Here is an 18,614-nt window from a genome sequence, read left to right on the forward strand (position 1 = left end):
TTGTGGCTGCAAAATGATAAATTGCAATATTATAATGTCAGTTTGCATGGTGTCTTCTAATCATTGATATCCCCCCCCCCCCTTTCAAAGGACAGAAATCTTCCCATGAAAAAAAAATGCATCATGAGTTTACATCTGTTATTAAACCCATTGAGGACAGACTGATTTTGCTACAACATGCATTTCCCATAGACACCTGCCCAAATGTACTCTGGATTTGTCCTCAATGGGTTAATCAACTCCCACAAAGTATGGGTCTTCATTCTAGGGCCTATGTGTAAACTTCAGTTTTGCAGAAGATTCAAAATGTATGGTTTAACTTTGATTGCACACTGGTATTTTGTCAGTTGCGTTGAATTACCATATTTTGGGAGGATTATGTTTGTAATAAATGTATAATATACTGTTGGAGAATAATGAAGGCAAGAATTAAGAGAAGTGCTGTGGATACACAATGCGTATGTTAGACTTTGGGACTAAGCTGCTCCGTCCCAAAGTACCTTGCACTTTTAGCTGTGTACCCTCATCATTTCTTATCTTTTTTAACTGGCTTCCAGCCAACATTTTATCGTAAACTTACTGTCAAAATTCATTTCTGAAATTGTTGTGCCACATATATCGTGTTTTGACAAGAGTTTGTCTCCCAAAGAGTGTTGCTGCACACACATTATTTATTTTGTTAACCCTCAAGTCTACTGGTGGTCTTGCAAAGTTTTACAGCTCTGATGTTGAAAATATGCCATGTTTCTTGATGTACATATCCATCTGATTTCTCACAGAAAATCTCACTGCTGAAAAATCTATATTGCTTTGATATTTTAATGTAAGAAAATGATCACCTGGATGGAGTAACGCTCAAACTGAAACAGACGACATGACAGATGGTCCACTTTGACACTGAGATCCGATGGAATTGTATATTATGACATTTTCTTTTTTGTGAAACTGACTGATACCATATGTCTTTTAATTATGCCTTTCTTTGGAGCAAGTGTTTTTATAGAAACATATTTGATTTAGATTGCTTGGCATCGCTTTCAATTGATACCACCCTACTGAAGTTCAAATATTACAGCTGTTTTCTATTGCGCATTCCTATTTTGACAACTTGGTGGAGAATAGACCGCCTTTTTGTGTGTATGTTTATATGCTTTTCACACAGGCATGCTTATTTCAACAAGTGCATGGGCATGTTGGTATGACTTATTTCTGACAGTTATAACAGCTGCAGGTACATGGGCGCTAAAGCTATAGATAGGTCATGTCATAGATAATATAATATAATGATTTCTTTCATTTGCATTAAAGTATGCGAATGATGATTAAACTCCCAATGATTTTTGTCAATAGTTGATATAGCAAGATCACTGTTTCTATCTTTCGCATGCAGTGGAAGGCTTGTACATATTATTCTGAGTTTCAAAAGGAAAGTTTTGAGGTAGCAGTGTTTGAAAAATAATTAGTGTTCATAATGACAAAAATCAACAACTTTTAATAGCAAGAATTGAGACCTATGCCTGTATACAATGTCAATATTATTTCAGGTTTGGGGTTTGGAGAGGATTAAAGATGTGTAGGGTGAGGATAAAAGAATGGTTGGATTGAATTGATTTTTATTCACTGCCTTCCGAGATAGGTACATTTTAAAATCATGACTAATGCAACCTACTTAATTGCACATCAGGGAATATTTGCATCGAAGTGTATACGCTCGTCGGTGACGTAAAACTCAAAATTGTAAAGATTCTTGGGCTGTGCGTTCAATTTGAATATGATTTGCTGAGATTCCCGAAAAAAATCCAAGTCAGGGCAGCCTTCTCAATACATTGTGTCCCCAGAGGAAAGGTATCATCAACTTGGCAGAGTGTGGACACATAATACAAGTGATTTCAATCTAAGACCCCATTTAATACACATTACTGGGCACAGGAATAGTCCTGAAGCACTTAGACGTGTGCCCCTTTAAGTTTGTTCATACAAAGAGTCACTGCCGAGATCAGGCACAAAGTGGCAGAGAGTGAGGTAACTGTCACGTTAACCTTTCGCTCACAGGGAAATTCAAATATATGGACAATGTGCACTTCAGGGCTTTTTACACTTGTAAATTTTTGCTTAGTCCCGTACCAATGGTGGGGCTAAGGGGGGGCCTTAGCCCCACCGTTGGTACGGGACTATCCTTAGCCCACTTTCTGTTTACACTCGTTTTTGCCAAAGTGGGCTAGCCCCACCGATAATCCCGTACTATCTGGCCCTGAAAAATAGCAGGGTTAGCACCGCAATTGCGGTGCCAAGCAAGTGAGTGTAAACAGAACGAAAACATAATCCAGGGCTAAGCGACGGAGACGAAGTCCGACCCCCACTGACCAATCAGAAACGAGGTAATCAAGTGCTGCCGGTGCATGCGTGTACGTGTACAGTGCACAGCGTAATCATGAATATTCATGTGGTTTGGAAAGTCCGGGGCTACGAAATACGAGTGTAAAAAGGTCAGTTTTCTCCTTAGCCCCGGACAAGAGATAGTACGGGACTAATTGGCCAGTGTAAAAAGCTGAAAAAATTGGTACGGGACTAACGATAGTCCTGGGTCAGAGAAAGTCCGGGGTTAAGAAACACAAGTGTAAAAAGGGCTTTCCATAGTGCTCCAAAACTTGATGACCATTTCATGCAGGAGTATGGAGTGCTTCAGGAGCACTCCAGAACCTACTAAGCATCTCTGAGAGGGGTATAATGTCAGAGCATTTTAGAGTTTTTATGGGGTATATCAAGGATGACTTGTTCCAAATCCACTGCAGATGGCATGATTAGTGGACAGTTTGGGAATGAGTGTGATGCGTCACTAACATGCAAACAATGGACCTTCATCATCACCTGTCAAGAATGGTTTTTTTTTGCCCAAATGTCACAGGAAACAGAGAGATAATCAATTTATGCTTGATCAAGTCTAAAATAAGAAAGAAAAAAATAATCCAAGAGTGATTCACTAGCCACACACATACACACACACATATAAGCACACACAGCACACACAATGTTTCAGCACAACAGTAATGTCGAAACTACCAAATTGTTTTTCTTGTTTTCTTCTTCTTTTATCCTGTTAAAGACTACCCTGAGTATGCTCAGGCAGGCGTCTGTGGAAAATGTGTGTCGTAGCCATATCAGCTCGTATTCAACAGGTTAATAGACAAGGGTGATGTTTCTGTTATACAATTAGTAACTGAGCCGCATGAAACCACCCATCTGATTAGTCCATAAAACTTCTTTTTTTGTCCAAAAAAGTAAAATTTTGTGAAATTCTCTTCATACATTTTTCTTATATCGTTCTATGTATGTGGCATCATACGCCGTAGTAGTCTTTTCATCCGGCAGTGACTGTGCAAATACTGTAAAAATTCTGAACTTCTTAACGGATCGCCCAATTTTCCCCAAACTTTCACTGATGTGTTCTACTAATATTGCTGCATTCATTTAATCCACATGTATATGAAGATGGACTTGTCCTTTAATGGGCCCCCCCCCCCAAAAAAAAGATAAAAACTAATATATCTATTGAATCCAATTTGTCCTGAAACAAATATGGGCATGATAATATGACTCGACAAAGAAGAATGTTGGCCAAAACTGCCACGGGGGAAGACCTTTAATGTTTCATATCTGGGTTAATGTTGCCCACAAGAAAGGCATTTTCAATTCCGTGTATATCTTGATCTAGATCCTGAGGCATCTTGAAATGGTTATTGCTAACACATGTGCCTTGATAGGGGCAATTTGACTACCATGTATACCAGGTGAACAATGCTATGTTGTTCATGATGTTTCGTTCTTGTTTCTATACCAGCTCTGGGACTCCTTTTAGCCTGTAAAAGATACACATACTGATTATTAGTCCTTGAAGAACAATTGGTAGTCTTATTTTCATAATCCTGAAATATATTGCTGCTTCATTTATGCCAGATGACACTCATTTTCATCTTTATTTTTTTTTTCTGTAATATAGATACAACCTTCTGTTAAAGGCTCTCCAGATATTACATTATTCATTTGTACTCTGTATTCTCTTCATATCCCCTTGTCTGATCACTGATTGTTCGTATGTAGCGCCTTCTCACAAACAACATATTTATAATAGGTGGTATCAACTTGATATCAAATGTGTTCTAGTGTTTTCATGCATAAAGTGATCCTATATACTGTTCCACTCAGAGACTCCATACCAAGTTTACCAAGGTTATCTGATATCAAATTCAAGTGTTTTTATGAATACTTTTTTGCCTCTGGCAAAAAGTTTCATAATACATAGAGAACACTAAAACTCCCACCCTCCCCCCCCCCCCCCCATATCTGCCCTCTCCTGCCCACATGGTCTGTCAGACATGATGAATTCCAGGGGATTTCTTCTTGTCACACACTCTCATCCTACCCTGCAATCACAGGAGAGTTTCAGATTTGCAACAGAACTTGATGATAATCATGTTTTGATTCTGTTTTTTCAATCAAATAGATACACCTAGAATGAGATTAATTACTATTGGACAGACCCACAACTGGGTTATATAAATGATGTAATGATTTGAGAACGTTCTCTTTGCAAATGTACCAAACCTACTCGCTTGGCATCCTTTCATATAACAAGGATATTCAATCATAATAACCCGTTCCATATGGGAACCTGGTGGCCTTTGTATTAAGTCTATGGGGTTTTCAGAATTCAGTATGGATCAGGTTAACAAGCAAATTCTTTTAGCCATCTTGAAAGAGCTCGTGGTTTCACACTATTCGATGTCAATAGCTTATAACAACTATTGTAATTTGCTATTGATAACAAGTTTTATGAAACAGGACCCAGTGCACCTGTGAAAGATCTTTTTAATGTGAAAGAGGTCTGTGGTGCTCCGTATGATCCCAATTTGTTCCTCTGCAGGCTTATCCCTTAGTACAGTATTACCAGAGTGCTACCCTCTTTGGTATTGCTGTCCTCTTCTTACTTCCCTGGATCCATTCACACATTCTGTCCCTCAACCCCCTTGCTCCCCAAATCCTCCGAATCTCACAATCCTCAAGGTATTCCTAGCCCCTAGTTGTCAAAGAGGGAGGGGTTATGGGTGCACACTCCATCTTATCTTCTGTGCCGAGGACTTTTAGAGAGAATATATGAAGAGTTTGTTCGCAAAAACCGATAAGTCCATATTTGCCAAATGGAGATATTTGCGATTAAAGGTCAAGAAAAATCAAGAGAATAATAAGAAAATGTTTGCTTCATTTGGCCATAACTTCAAAAATGTACCTTTATATGTAGTAACCAATATATCATTTAAAAGGTATTATTTTGTAATTTATGACAGAGACCGTACTTCAAAATCTTCAAAAATGGACTTATCGGTTTTTGCGAACAAACTCTTCATATGTAATAACTCTCATCCATTTTTTTATGTGTGTCTTGGAGGGAGTAGTTTGGATAATTTTTGTAGTTCAGTCATGATTTTAGCCATATATATTTGTATGCTAATGTTGTACAGCACACGATGGCAGCTAAAATGTGCATTTTAGTAATATATTTAGGTGTCCTTCATCACCTTTAATAGTGTATCACTGGTATTGCCTTTATTAAATATTATACTATTTCATGCCAGCTATGTATATTGCGTGCAAATGAACCTTGCTGTACTTGTACGTGTTTGTTTTACTTCTTAAGTAGATAATTTTATTATGTTTCCTTGACATCAGATTATATAGATTATGTGTCTTTTCATTCACTCAGTGATAGTCCTTTATTTATTCAACCATTTATTCCTGTTTATTTAGCTTTACTCTTGCTTACTCATTTACAAGCACACTTTTGTATGCGACTGCTCTTTTTTTTTTCTGGCTGTATGTACATTTATTCAATGAACCCTCTATGTGTTCAGTTATTTGACAATATTATCATATCTGTATGATGCCAATATAATCAGTTTTCTCTACATTGCTTTCACAGTATTGTCTCATATACTTGGGTCCTATACTTGCCTTTCTGCTTAGCTATCTGTGCATGGAGAGAATCCAATTATGGGCTTATATTTCATGTCATGTTAAAGAAGACATGGTGTATCTTTTGATAATGTTGTAAATGTTCAATAAGCATATTATTTTATTATATTCCAGTTCGCCTATTTGTTGCTATCAAAGTGGCCTTCTATTCTTCTCTGAGGATTTTTCCCAGTGTAATGATGCAACATTTATCATTGTATTTATTTATTTTTTTCGGCATTATATATATTTCCATCTTTCTGTCTTTGTAGCTCATTTCCCCTCCCTTCTCATCCAGGAATGATGAAGAATTTCTTTCTTTCAAACACACACACTCACGCAAACTCGATAGCAGATTGCTTTAAAAAAAAATCCTTAAACTGCATCATATCAATTACATGTATGTGACCGTTGAAGTCAAAGGACATTATCAAACATTTTTCTCGTGGGTTTTTACTGGCCTGGACTGCAGTGATTTGAAACCCTGGCATTCCCACCTTTATCCCTTGCGACATCTCATCTTGCGGTGACAATACTTTCAGCACCAAACTTGGTGCTACTGCAGTGCGGCGGCACTGCTATTTTCCTGTCCCCCTTCCCCCCAAAAAAGCAAATCTCCTAAATCCTTCTGCCATCTCTGTGGCAAAACTCGATCCCATCTCGCCCAAATAGTGTTCATCCCTGATATATCTCGGTTTTCTCCCTTGCCTAACCCCTTGCTTCACCTGTCCCAGTGTTGATCTTGGAAGAGGGGCACAAAATCTCCGCCTTGAACATGATTTGATCTGCAGTTCACCACACTAAATCCCCATGCTCACCAAGTGAGAACTATTCAGATAGGGTCTTGCTTTTCATAACGGCAGTCTTCTCTTTCAGCCTGCACCATGTGACTTAGAAGTGGAAGGTACATCCCCTGGATCTCAGGCATTTTATCTTTGAATATCTGCATGATTTTGGTGTTCTGTCTGTTCTTGGATTTCCAAATGTCATAAGGTTGTTTCCACCTTTTAAAATTGCCTTTCTCATTGATAAATCATCATACATGTAGTTGCATGTGACCATGGCAGATGAATAATATGATATTCACTACTAATATCAACATCTTTCATACAATGTTACAACAAAGGAAGCAAAAATCATCATTGATCGGTGTGAAAGCTATGAATCCTTTACTGTAAAACAAGGAATGTTTACGTGCACTCTATTACAAATTTCACGCGAGCCAAAATTTGCAAAATTAAAATGCCAATGTACATGTACATTTACGCCCATGATTTCTTTTATCATGGCTGCTACTAAAACATGATCAATTCAGTGCTTATTTACGTCGATATAGGGAAATTTGTCAATCAGTTGCAATAATTTTGTTCTGTATTGCTTATTATGGTTGATACTATTTTGTGTGTGCATGTGTATGTTTGAAATGCAATTTGTTGCTCTACTTTGATGAGAAATACTTGTTACTTGTCTATTGGTTTAGAGTATGCAATTCTGGGCTGCTGTCTTTCACTCTTGAAACTTCTTTCAGCACTTGGTGCAAGATTTATATTTTGAGCTTTGCTACAATTGATGGAGTCTTTACTATGTGTGAGGTGATGCAATGATAACTGGTGATTGTGGGCTGAATAGACGTATGTGTGTGTAATCTTGTACATTGGTCTCCTATGTTATACTTGAGATCAGTTAGAATATACTGGAATGTCAATTACTTAATATGCACTGTTCTGAATTTGTAAAACTTTCCATGTTTTCTTATATGTACTTTCAATTTACCTGTCTTCCAGTCAACTGCTTGCATTTCTTCATATTTGCTTGAGTTTATTGCATTTTGCTTTTGTGCACCTTCACTTTTGCACATTTTATATATTTCATTCCTGGCCACATATATCACATTTTATATTTGTAATACCTCTTGCCAAATCTTTGCTCAGCAAGCTCACACACATGCACAATATTTATCAATAATGATGAAAATGTTGTTCTTTTGTTTTCTTTTTCATCAATTGTGATATTATCCCACAGGAAATTGTTACTGTCACATTAAAGGAATGGGGCAGTTGTTGGTCACAAGTCATCTCAGATATTTCAACACACATTTTGATAAAATAAGATTAGAGACAGGGCAGTTGTTCAACTTATCAATTCCAGTGAAGAAAAGTGATGGCCTGTCCATCTACTTTTGTGATATTTTGAATTAGCAGTCCATAGAATGATGGGAGAAAATATGCAAAATGTTACCCTTTGCATTCATGCCATTGTAGCTCTACAGTTTGAAAAGAAGTCAGAGGAATAACTTGGCCATATGAGGATGATTAAGAGGATGCGGACCACACCTGCACAATTCCTTTAAGATTTCCAATCTCCTCTCCATTACTATAATCATGGAGTAACTCAGTGCTATAATCTGTTTGATATGGTGCCTAGAGAAAGTACACTCGGCATCAGTTGTTGGATTTTTATCTGCTAATCTCTGATTGCTCTAACAGATGTTCCTCTCTGTCTCTCTCTTTCATCTTCCACTACCTCATCATCTCCACCTCCCTTACCTCCTCCTCTTCCTCCTCCTCCTCTTTTTCCTCCTCCTCCTCATCCTCTTCCTTCTCCTCCACCTCCTCCTCCTCTTCCTCCTCATCCTCCTCCTCCATCTCCTCCTCTCACTCCTCCTCTTCTTCCTCCTCCTCTTCCTCCTCCTCTTCCTCCTCCTCCTCCTCCTCCTCCACATCCTCCTCCTCTTCCTCCTCATCCTCCTCCTCTCCCTCCTCCTCCTCCTCCTCCTCCTCCTCCCGCTCCTCCTCCATCCCCTTCTCCTTCTCTCACCCCATCAATCCCATTTTACCCCTTCACAGTTTTCAGGGAGCGGGGAGCAGACTTCACCCACCAACATGCCAGAGATGCCAGTCACATACTTCACCCCGTATGAGACCGTTACTATGCCAACATCCTCCTCCTCCTCCGAACCTCCTCTTGTGCTGGTGAGTGGGTGTGGTACGCGGCCATGGTGGCCGAGAGTAATTTTGTTGTCAAGGTGATGTAGGGCTCATCTGGAGGTGCTCTGTAATGGTGTGCTGTAGAAACCAATCAGGTGTACAAGAGGCTTGAATAACAAAGATGATTTCTATTGGCCTCATAGAGACATTTCTTTCATATCAGGGAAAGCATCGGCTCCAGGATGTAAATGTTATGATTTTTATTCTCCCATCCATCTCACCTCTCCCCCCCCCCCCCTCACCATTGATGCTGTCTAATATGGGTAGAACTTCCCCTGTCCCTTTCTCCCAAGGGGAGAAGCAAATAAAGATGATGGACCATAAGTTTATATGTGACAGGCCGGATGACCCTCGTGGGGTATATGTTTCACCATTGCAGGATTGTTCACATGCTTACAACAAATCTCTTTGCAGATATGCAAGGAAGTGTTAACACTTGGATCTCTATGGCTGAAATCATTTACTTTAATCTAATGAAGATGGGAATGTAATTGTTGATCTCTGCCAAAGAGATTCAGGATGGGGAAGTGTGCTTGGATATCCATGGCTAAAGATTATTTGACTTTAATCTAGTGAAGATATGAATGTAATTGTTGATCTCTGTCAAAGAGAATAAGAACGGGATAAATGTGCTTTATGGTAGCAAGGGGAAAAATAGTGAAACACTGAATCACCAACACTTTCTTCCTGCATCGGAGCAATCTAGACCATGGGTGAGATGTAGTGTAACCCCCCCCCCCAAAAAAAAAAGAAAAGAAACATGAGCATCAGAAATTCAACAAATTGCATCTATGTTTTAATAGCAGTATGTAATTTAGACAAAAAGTGATTAAACAGCATTTTTTTTAACCAAGATGATTATGATATTAGTGAAGATTCATAATAAGCCAACTCTCTCATGATCACACGAGAAATATAAGACCCACCGCTCTCTGAATGGCCATATTTTGTGACATGTTTCACACTCAAATCTTCCATGCTTATTTCACACAAGGTTTGAGTTACTACCATTGAAACAATCATATTTTGTGATGTATTTGCATTTACTTTCCAATTAGTAGCAGTCTTTCATTGTCAGTGTGAATGCACCCCATGAGAGCAGTGTGAATGAAGCCAGTGACCAAGGGAGTTGCTCGAACCATTCATACAGCAGGCATTATCAAGAGTGCAGAGCATACCATGTATCCCACATCTGTTCCTGTCATCATATCTTGGGAAGGGGGGGGGGGGGGATGTGGAAGTATTACCCAAGGGATGAATGACAGAAACGTGTTTCCGTATCTGGACTCGACCTACTCATGTCGGATGTCAGAAGTTCAAATTTCAGAGCGGCTGTGGGCATGAGAAAATAGTGCAGGAGTATGCCTTTTGTAATATACCATCTCCCACATGGTCTTACAAGGTATACAAAATGGACATGAGGAAACTACTCCAAAACCAGAAGCATTTGCAACGTGAAACTTTCCTGAATTGGAACCAATGACATCAAAATTTGTGACTGAAATGATTTTTTTTTGTGGTTCAAGTTCATATTTGTGATCAAATGTGTCACAAGTTCTTGCAGTGAAAAAATAAGTACCTTGTAGGAATTTATAATATGCAGATCACTGAGGAATTTTGAGGTAATGACACCACAGTAGGCCTACATATGTACCACATATGTGTATATTTGTCATTCAAGTGCATGAAAAAAGAACAAAATGCTTTAAAATTTGGTTTTTAAAGGGGATGGCTAGTAACTGATCAGTTGGAATCAGTGGGAATACTGGGGGATGATTGTTCTCATTCTTGTGGGATTCATTTAAGAGTAAATTATATATGGCAGGGCCCTCTGGTAGAGCAGTGGCAACACTGAAGAGGCTACCCTGGATAAATAAGACCTTATTATTATTATTATTATTATTATTATTATTATTATTATTACTATTATTATTATTAGCTCACCTGAGCCAAAGGCTCAAGTGAGCTATTGCGATTGCCCTTCGTCCGGCGTCCGTCGTCCGTCGTCCGGCGTCTGTCATCCGGCGTGCGTAAACTTTTTACATTTTCATCTTCTTCTTAAAAACCCCAAGACCGATTTTCATCAAACTTGGCAGGTAGCATCCCTAGGGGGTTAGGAACTCAATTTGTTAAAATGGGCACCATGCCCCACCCAGGGGGCCCCCAGGGGGGCCCAAACCCCCCAAAATTAAGGAATCTGTAAAAAGCTTCTTCTCTAGAACCAGAAGTGATAGAGCTAAGTTAATACAATGAGTTAGTACATTGATGACTGTAGTTTCAAGTTTGTTCATGGCAGAATCAGGGGTACCCCCTTGGGACCCAGGGGATGGGGGTGGGGAGGGGTCCTAATGGGGCCTAAATTGTACATTTTCATCTTCTTCTTGAAAACCCCATGACCAATTTTCACCAAACTTGGCAGGTAGCATCCCTAGGGGGTTAGGATCTGGATTTGTTAAAATGGGCACCATGCCCCACCCAGGGGCACCAGGGGGGCCCAAACCCCCCAAAATGAAGGAATCTTTAAAAATCTTCTCTAGAATCAGAAGTTATAGAGCTAAGATAATACTATGAGTGAGTACATTAATGACTGTAGTTTCAAGTTTGTTCATAGCAGATCCAGGGGTGCCCCTCTTGGGGGCAGGGGGGGTGGGGAAGGTCCAAATGGGGGCCTGAATTGTACATTTTCATCTTCTTCCTGAAAACGTCATGATGGATTTTTGTCAAACTTGGCAGGTAGCATCCCTAGGGGGTCAAGATCTCAATTTATCAAAATGGGCACCATGCCCCACCTAGAGGGCCCCAGGGGGCCCCAATCCCACCAAATTAAGGAATCTTAAAAAATTTGGGCCCTTATCGTACATTTTCATCTTCTACTTGAGAATGCCTGGTCAAATTTTAGTAGAGCTGTGAATAATTTAGATTAGTGACTGCGTGAAAGGTGAACTTGCGATACTCAGGTGAGCGCTAGACCTGCGGGTCTCTTGTATGTATTATTGTGTGAAAATTATTTGCTTCAGAACGGTCTCATATCCAAGTAATGTGCAGTTTAATGCCTGTCACTGTACAGGCATGCTAACCTGGAAACATTAAATTGCACATTACTTGAATATGAGCCCATTCTGAACCAAATAATTTTCACACAACAATAGATATATGATGTACTCTTAAATGAATCCCACAAGGATTGGAACAATCATCTCCTAGCATTCCCACTGATTCCCACTGATCAGTTACTATAGCCATCCCCTTTAATTCTAGAGAATGTCATATTCTTTGTGGTACCAGGTAGCTCATACACTACATAATAGTACAACTGTGCACAAAATTTAATTAATACATGAAGAGTTTGTTTGCAAAAAACGATAAGTCCATTTTTGCCAAATGGAGATACTTGTGATTAAAGGTCAAGAAAAATACAGAGAATAATAAGAACATTTTTGCTTCTTTTGACCATAACTTCAAAAAGTACCTTTATATGTAGTGACCAATATATCATTTAAAAGGTATTGTTTTGTACTTTATGACAGAGACCGTACTTCAAAATCTTCAAAAATGGACTTATCTGTTTTTGCGAACAAACTCTTCACATGTACACTCATTATGTTTTGGGGGTTGCTTTTTTTTTTTCACTACAGTATCCCGCCACTATCCAACCACCACTTGTGCAAACAGTCTCAGCCGACAAACCAAGCCCCACCCCAAGCATCACATCTGAGAGGCAACCTGAAGTCACTGAGGGTGTGACACGGGGTGTTACACAGGGTGTCACACAAGGTGTCACACAAGGTGCTGGTACACAAAACATCACACAAGGTGTCACACGAGGTGCTACACAAGGTGCTACACAACGGGCTACACCAGCTGTCTCCCAGGGTGTCACACAGGGCACCCCAATGGTTGTCACTGAGGGTGTGACACGTGGTGTTACACAGGGTGTAAAGTCAGGCAATGTCACAAGACCCACAGCAGCCCCCACAATAGACATCAGCCTGGGCCTCTCATCCCCAACCCAGACATCTGGGGGTATGGACACCACTGCACCCCCTATGGTCCCTGTTGTGCAGATTGGGCCCAAAGGGGAACCTGGTCTCAAGGGAGAACAGGGTCTTCAAGGCAATCCTGGTCCAAGTGGACCACAGGGCATCATAGGTGAGAACTCCAGATGTTCTTTTAACACTCATAGATTTCCAGTAAGAGTTGCTTTCATAGTTACAGAGCAAGGCAAAGAGCCAAAACAGAGGAGGAGGAGAAGGGCTGCCTCTAATATACATTGTAGCAGTAAAGCCGAGAGCTCACATGTCGTCAGAGAATAATGATCAAGCAAAGATAATACTCTGTGAATATGCAACAGTTGATTTGAGTCATGGATGCTGAGCAGACCAAGAATGCTCACTGACTGTCAAGAAAAAAAAAAAAAAGATTATCAATGAGAAGACTCTTACCTTAGTTACACGTCCTGTATACTGGGAGGGACTAGTCTTCAATTGGTTAAATACAAGATTGCCATACTTAAACTATATTACTGTTACATCGAATACCACCTTGGTTCCACCAAGTATACCACAAATTGCAAGGTCAGTCTCATCCCACCATCACTCCTTTGGATGCATCTAGTCCTTCTCCCCGCTCGTCTACGTAAACCAGGGGATTAGTGCTCATTTGGACTCCAGCATACACTACCAGCCTTTAGGGAATGGTAGAAGGGAATAACAAATCTCACAAAGAGAGATGATGAAATTGAAGTGATGGTGAAATACATGTACAATTACATGTTTTGTTGTTTGTTTGTTTGTTTGTTTGTTTGCATGCACTATGGTTAAGAGAAAAATAGTTATTCTGTAATACTTGGAAATAGGGTTATTACATGAGCTTGCAGCATGTATACCCTACTTAGTGTCAATTACAGCTGTAATAAACTGATCAATATAACTTACAACAAACTACGTCTAATGAGTGTGAAAGTTAGCTTGAGTTTTTTTTTTTCTTATGATTTTAATGCCACTAATACTTGCAATATAATTGAATGTATGTGAACTATAGCAAATGGAAAGTGCTCCAATAGAGTTCCTATTGTCATGTCTTGGAGTGTATCTGTTGTGCTAACTTACCTCAAAATATCATCACACTCTGACTGGATAGCTGTAAACAAAGATATGATGCACTGCTTAAATAGAAGTCAAGAAGTGGAGTTTTAGGAAATCAGTTTTGCAATTTACTGTGCTTATTAGTGTGTTGCTTAAATGTCTTAGGTCTAATGAATAGTAGTAATTTTTTGTGCAGTAATTCTTACCACAAACATGTACTGTAAAAGTGGATATTTTCGCGCGACTAATTTTTCGCGCTAGGCCGGGTCAGAAGAGTTTCGCATGTTTTTAATTCCGCGGAATCAAGACATCACGCACAGGAACGTATGGCAAGCAAAGTAATATTAACGTGTTTTTATTTTCGCGCTAGTTTCTGGTTGCGCGAAATGCGCGAAAATTTCAACACCGCGAAAATTTCCACTTTTACAGTAGCTTCCTAGAACTTCTTCAAAATAATTACAGTGTATTAAAGATTTAATGACCTACTGATACATTGTTCCATTGTGTTAAACCAATATCTCATGCATAGTCCCTAGATCAAACTTTTGAGATTTACCTCAGGCATTATGTATTATGTTGCTTTTGGCCAGAAATTTACTAATCACCTATAACCAAGTATAATTTGTGCTTTGACCTGTCAAGCTTATGTGTTGTGACAGACAATTTACTGTGGTACTAAGCTAGCTTTGAATGTCGTTAACTGTGTGAGTACGCACTGAAAAAGCCTTTTCGGATCAAAGGAGGTAGAAATTGTGTTGAAGGTGGCATCGTGCCATGTGTCGTTAATTTTGTGTCCCTCCACCCGTCCATGTCTATCTAACACCCCCTGTTTAGGTGAAACTGGACCCCAGGGACCGTCGGGACCAGTAGGGCCCCAGGGCCCGAAAGGTGAGTTTTGTATTATGTATGGCCTCATGTTATTATCATTTTTTTTCATTATTATTATTATCATTTTCCCCCCTTGGCACATTATCATTTTCTCTTTCTCTCAGAGGTCATCATCCATATTTTCATTTCATCACTGCATCACTGCCCCTTCTTGCAATCCTCACGCATCCAGAAGTCATTACGGGCTGATTGCAAAACAACATCCATGAATCACTTACAGATGGTTCAGGTCACAAGGAGCCTCCCTCTCTCTTTAATCTTCTGGTGAAGAGTAAAACTGAGCATGTCCATCCAGTATCTTTTGGACCTTGGGTAAAAATCACCCCCTAGCAACCCTGGGTCTCTTTCACACAAACCTATGAAATTTCCAGTCCCCATGGAAAGATATGTGTGTTGATGTCAACTTTTAAACAACTGTCCTTGCTCTCAGCCAGACAGGTTCTTGCAAGATATTGCAAATCTAAAGGTTACTACAATTAACTCTTTTTGTGCCATGGTGTAAGCCCCATATGCGCCACATTATTCTGAGAAAGCAACATAGTCATACTTTGGGAATACATTTTGTTTTTCAAATCAACATACCTTAATTTATAGATTTTTGTTACCCTGGATATGTAATGAGTAAAGCTGTAGAGAAAATGTCATGCTTTACTTTGATGTAAATTGCTTGACAAATCTATGATAATGTTTCCTTCTAATGACCAGTAGCTACATTATTGAAGAGGCCTGACTTTTGCACACAAAACAGTGGAAGAAACTCCCAATTTACTCCCAAATCCAATAAGAAACACTGCTTGGTAGTCAATCACTGCATAAAATGCCAGCTACATGTGACTGGAATGGAATCACAGGAAACGCCTTCATTGTTCTGTGGCATTTGGCGGTTTATCAATTGGTTTGGGTGGGTTTATAATAATAATAATAATACATACAATTTCTATAGCGCCGTTCTCCATTTTGATTAAATGCTCAAGGCGCTTATGCATTTGAGCAGAATATGCGAAGTTAGCACGCCGTCGACCGCGAATGTGGCACATAAAAGAGTTCAGGCTTCTTATTTTCTGACTCATTTGTTCCTATGGTTTCAAGTTCAGCAGTTGAATATGGTGGTAGGAGTAGTTTCCCGTTCAAGACAAGTGATTACACAAACCTGGGATTCATCATACTTGCATAAAATCCACCCCCACAAAAAAAAAAAAAAAAAGGAGTACAGTGTGGCTCCATTCACGATGGTAGAATTTCGCTAAACCAATTCCGAAGAGGCCTTGCATCAGACTAAATTGCAACCCTCTCTCAATACAAACAAAGCTGTTGCTTCTGACAATGTCACTCTGAATTTCAAAGTCTGATGACCTTTGAACTTGCCCTCATCTTTCGAGGCGTCAACAAAAATGTTACTTCTCCACAGTTTCTGGCATTCATTCTACCCATGTTCCACACCATTTGCACACAATGCCTCTCTATAGTAACAAAAGCATTTCTGTCAGATATAATTTAGATTGACTGGATGCCAAATATTGATGTAAGTATTGTGAATGTCATTTTTTTTTTCTGCAGGCAAGGTAAATATCTTCACAACATAAAATGTCATCCTCCTTCAAAGTATGAGCCATTACCTTTGCCTGACAATTATTTCATTGTTGGTTCACAGATGATATGAACGCATTCCCCCAAGCATTGGTGATATCAGTGTTTTGTGCAGACGACCAACACACAGCCATTTACATTGTCTGAATAACCCCAAAGATTGTCATCAAATTACCCCCTGAGCTTTTCACTTTAAAAGGGGCCATGGTGTCTGTGCTTACCCCCTCATAAACTGATGTGCAGTTATAAGAGCACATGTTCATTGGCTTCAGCATACGTCAGTTTCATGCACCATTACATCAAGTTTGCAAAGAATGCACACGTTCATTCAGCCTAATCTTCATCCCAAGTGTTCCCTCCAGCAAATGGAATCATCTACATATACCTTGAATGAACTGATCACCTCCCCTCCTCCTCACAGGCATGTCTTCTGACTCACAATTCAGCTTGCATTCCTGTTCTACAAAACAAACAGATACAAAAAGAAATACAATGAAAGGTGTGCTGTAACCTTCATATCATCCGCATTTGAATATCTATTTGTCTATTTTTTTTTTATGATGGAGTGAAAAAGTATTTAATTTAAAAAAAAAAAAGTTGACAGAGTAAAAAATATTTCGTCAATGAAAAAAGTTGATGGGGTAAATTAATATTCAATAAAATGGGGTAGAAAATCTAAAAAAAAAATGGTAAAAAATCATCTTCATGAATATCTTTGTTGATATCATTGCATTAGTTGATTCCTAATGGGATGATGGTTCATATTTTTTTTTTTTTATTCCAGTTTACTAATCTCAGATTTTTTTCAGCAAAATGAAATACACATGAAATGTATATGGTCATCTAATGCTAAGGGAGGCACTGTAGAGGTTTTGCCCTTGACTTAGAATTGTTGGTTCTGAATTCAAATCCCACAGGGTGCTGCAATGTTCTTGGGAAAGGTGTTTTTGTCCACAATGTCCTCAATGACCCAGGTGTCAAAAATGGGGTGACTGGCATTGCCAGAGTGACGACAATAGCATGGCCCTCCAGTAGAACAGTAGTGGCTTTAAATTGTGGGTCGTGGGTTCAAATCTCACCTAATGCTTACGTCCTCAGAATGGTTCTATCAACAACAAAGAAATCGTACACCTTGTAGCTTTATGGCAGTAAGGACTGACATAGAAATAGGGAAAGTGTGATCATGGGAAACCTGGATGAAATGCACAAATGAAATAAAGAAGGGTGCACTAAGCACATCTGTGAAGATGTAAAAAATAATTAAATGATAATGCAGACTGATGTAGCAACAACAATGATGATGGCAGCTGTTAACAAGTAAGCAAATTTTCACCTTCTGCTGGTGCTGCTGACTTAGCAGAATTACGGATACCATGTGATGGATCTATAGGGGCCTATCCCTCATTTGTGCATCATGTGCTAAGTCTCAGAGTTGCCCCCCACCTCCCCCCCCCCCCAAAAAAAAAAAGAAAAAAAAACAACTAATTGGTCTGCGAAATCTGTTGAAAATTGATGCAGCTTACCACACTGGCTTCAAGTTGGACTTTGTGTCATTTGTCGGCTTTGTTGATTAACTGTATGTGATTTTTTTTTTTTTTTTTTTTTTTTTTTTTTAATGAAATGCATAACACTAACCTGCAGCAAAGTATAATCCAGTTAGAATTACGGCTAATCTCCTGACATGTACGGTGTAGCAGTAGATTTGACATGGTTAACTGCAAAAGTACTTATTCATTTTTTTAAGTACTCTAACATTAGCAGGTCTTAAATCTACCCATCTCATATTTTATCAAAACCAGCTGAAAGAATGGTTATTTTTTTCTCTCTTCATCAGGCACTCATGAACTGAACAAACCGTCATCTCCCTTTTGTATCATTGCTCCTGAACTTTTCTGGATATTTTTGTTTGTTTCTTTGTTTTGTTTGTTTGTTTGTTTTTTCGTGATATTATTCATAACTTTTGATGTTATCTGATCCTGCATTTGTATCATTACCTTCATCCATTCATACCTTTCTTTGCAGAATCTCAACATTTGTAAGAAACATCTATTCTGGCTGTGTA

At 39.1% G+C, this 18,614-nt stretch overlaps 1 protein-coding gene across 1 annotated transcript in view; it reads left to right on the forward strand.

Moving 5' to 3' along the window:
* LOC140245232 (uncharacterized) overlaps window positions 1–18,614 on the forward strand; it is a 208,910-nt gene that overhangs the window by 146,745 nt on the left and 43,551 nt on the right. Inside the window, exons 6-8 of the mRNA XM_072324817.1 lie at window positions 8,853–8,978; window positions 12,629–13,142; window positions 14,912–14,965. Coding sequence (XP_072180918.1) covers window positions 8,853–8,978; window positions 12,629–13,142; window positions 14,912–14,965 — 694 coding nt within the window. The remainder of the gene's footprint in view (window positions 1–8,852; window positions 8,979–12,628; window positions 13,143–14,911; window positions 14,966–18,614) is intronic.

The sequence above is a fragment of the Diadema setosum genome, chromosome 22, assembly GCF_964275005.1.
Source record: "Diadema setosum chromosome 22, eeDiaSeto1, whole genome shotgun sequence".
NCBI classification, from domain to species: Eukaryota; Metazoa; Echinodermata; class Echinoidea; order Diadematoida; family Diadematidae; genus Diadema; species Diadema setosum.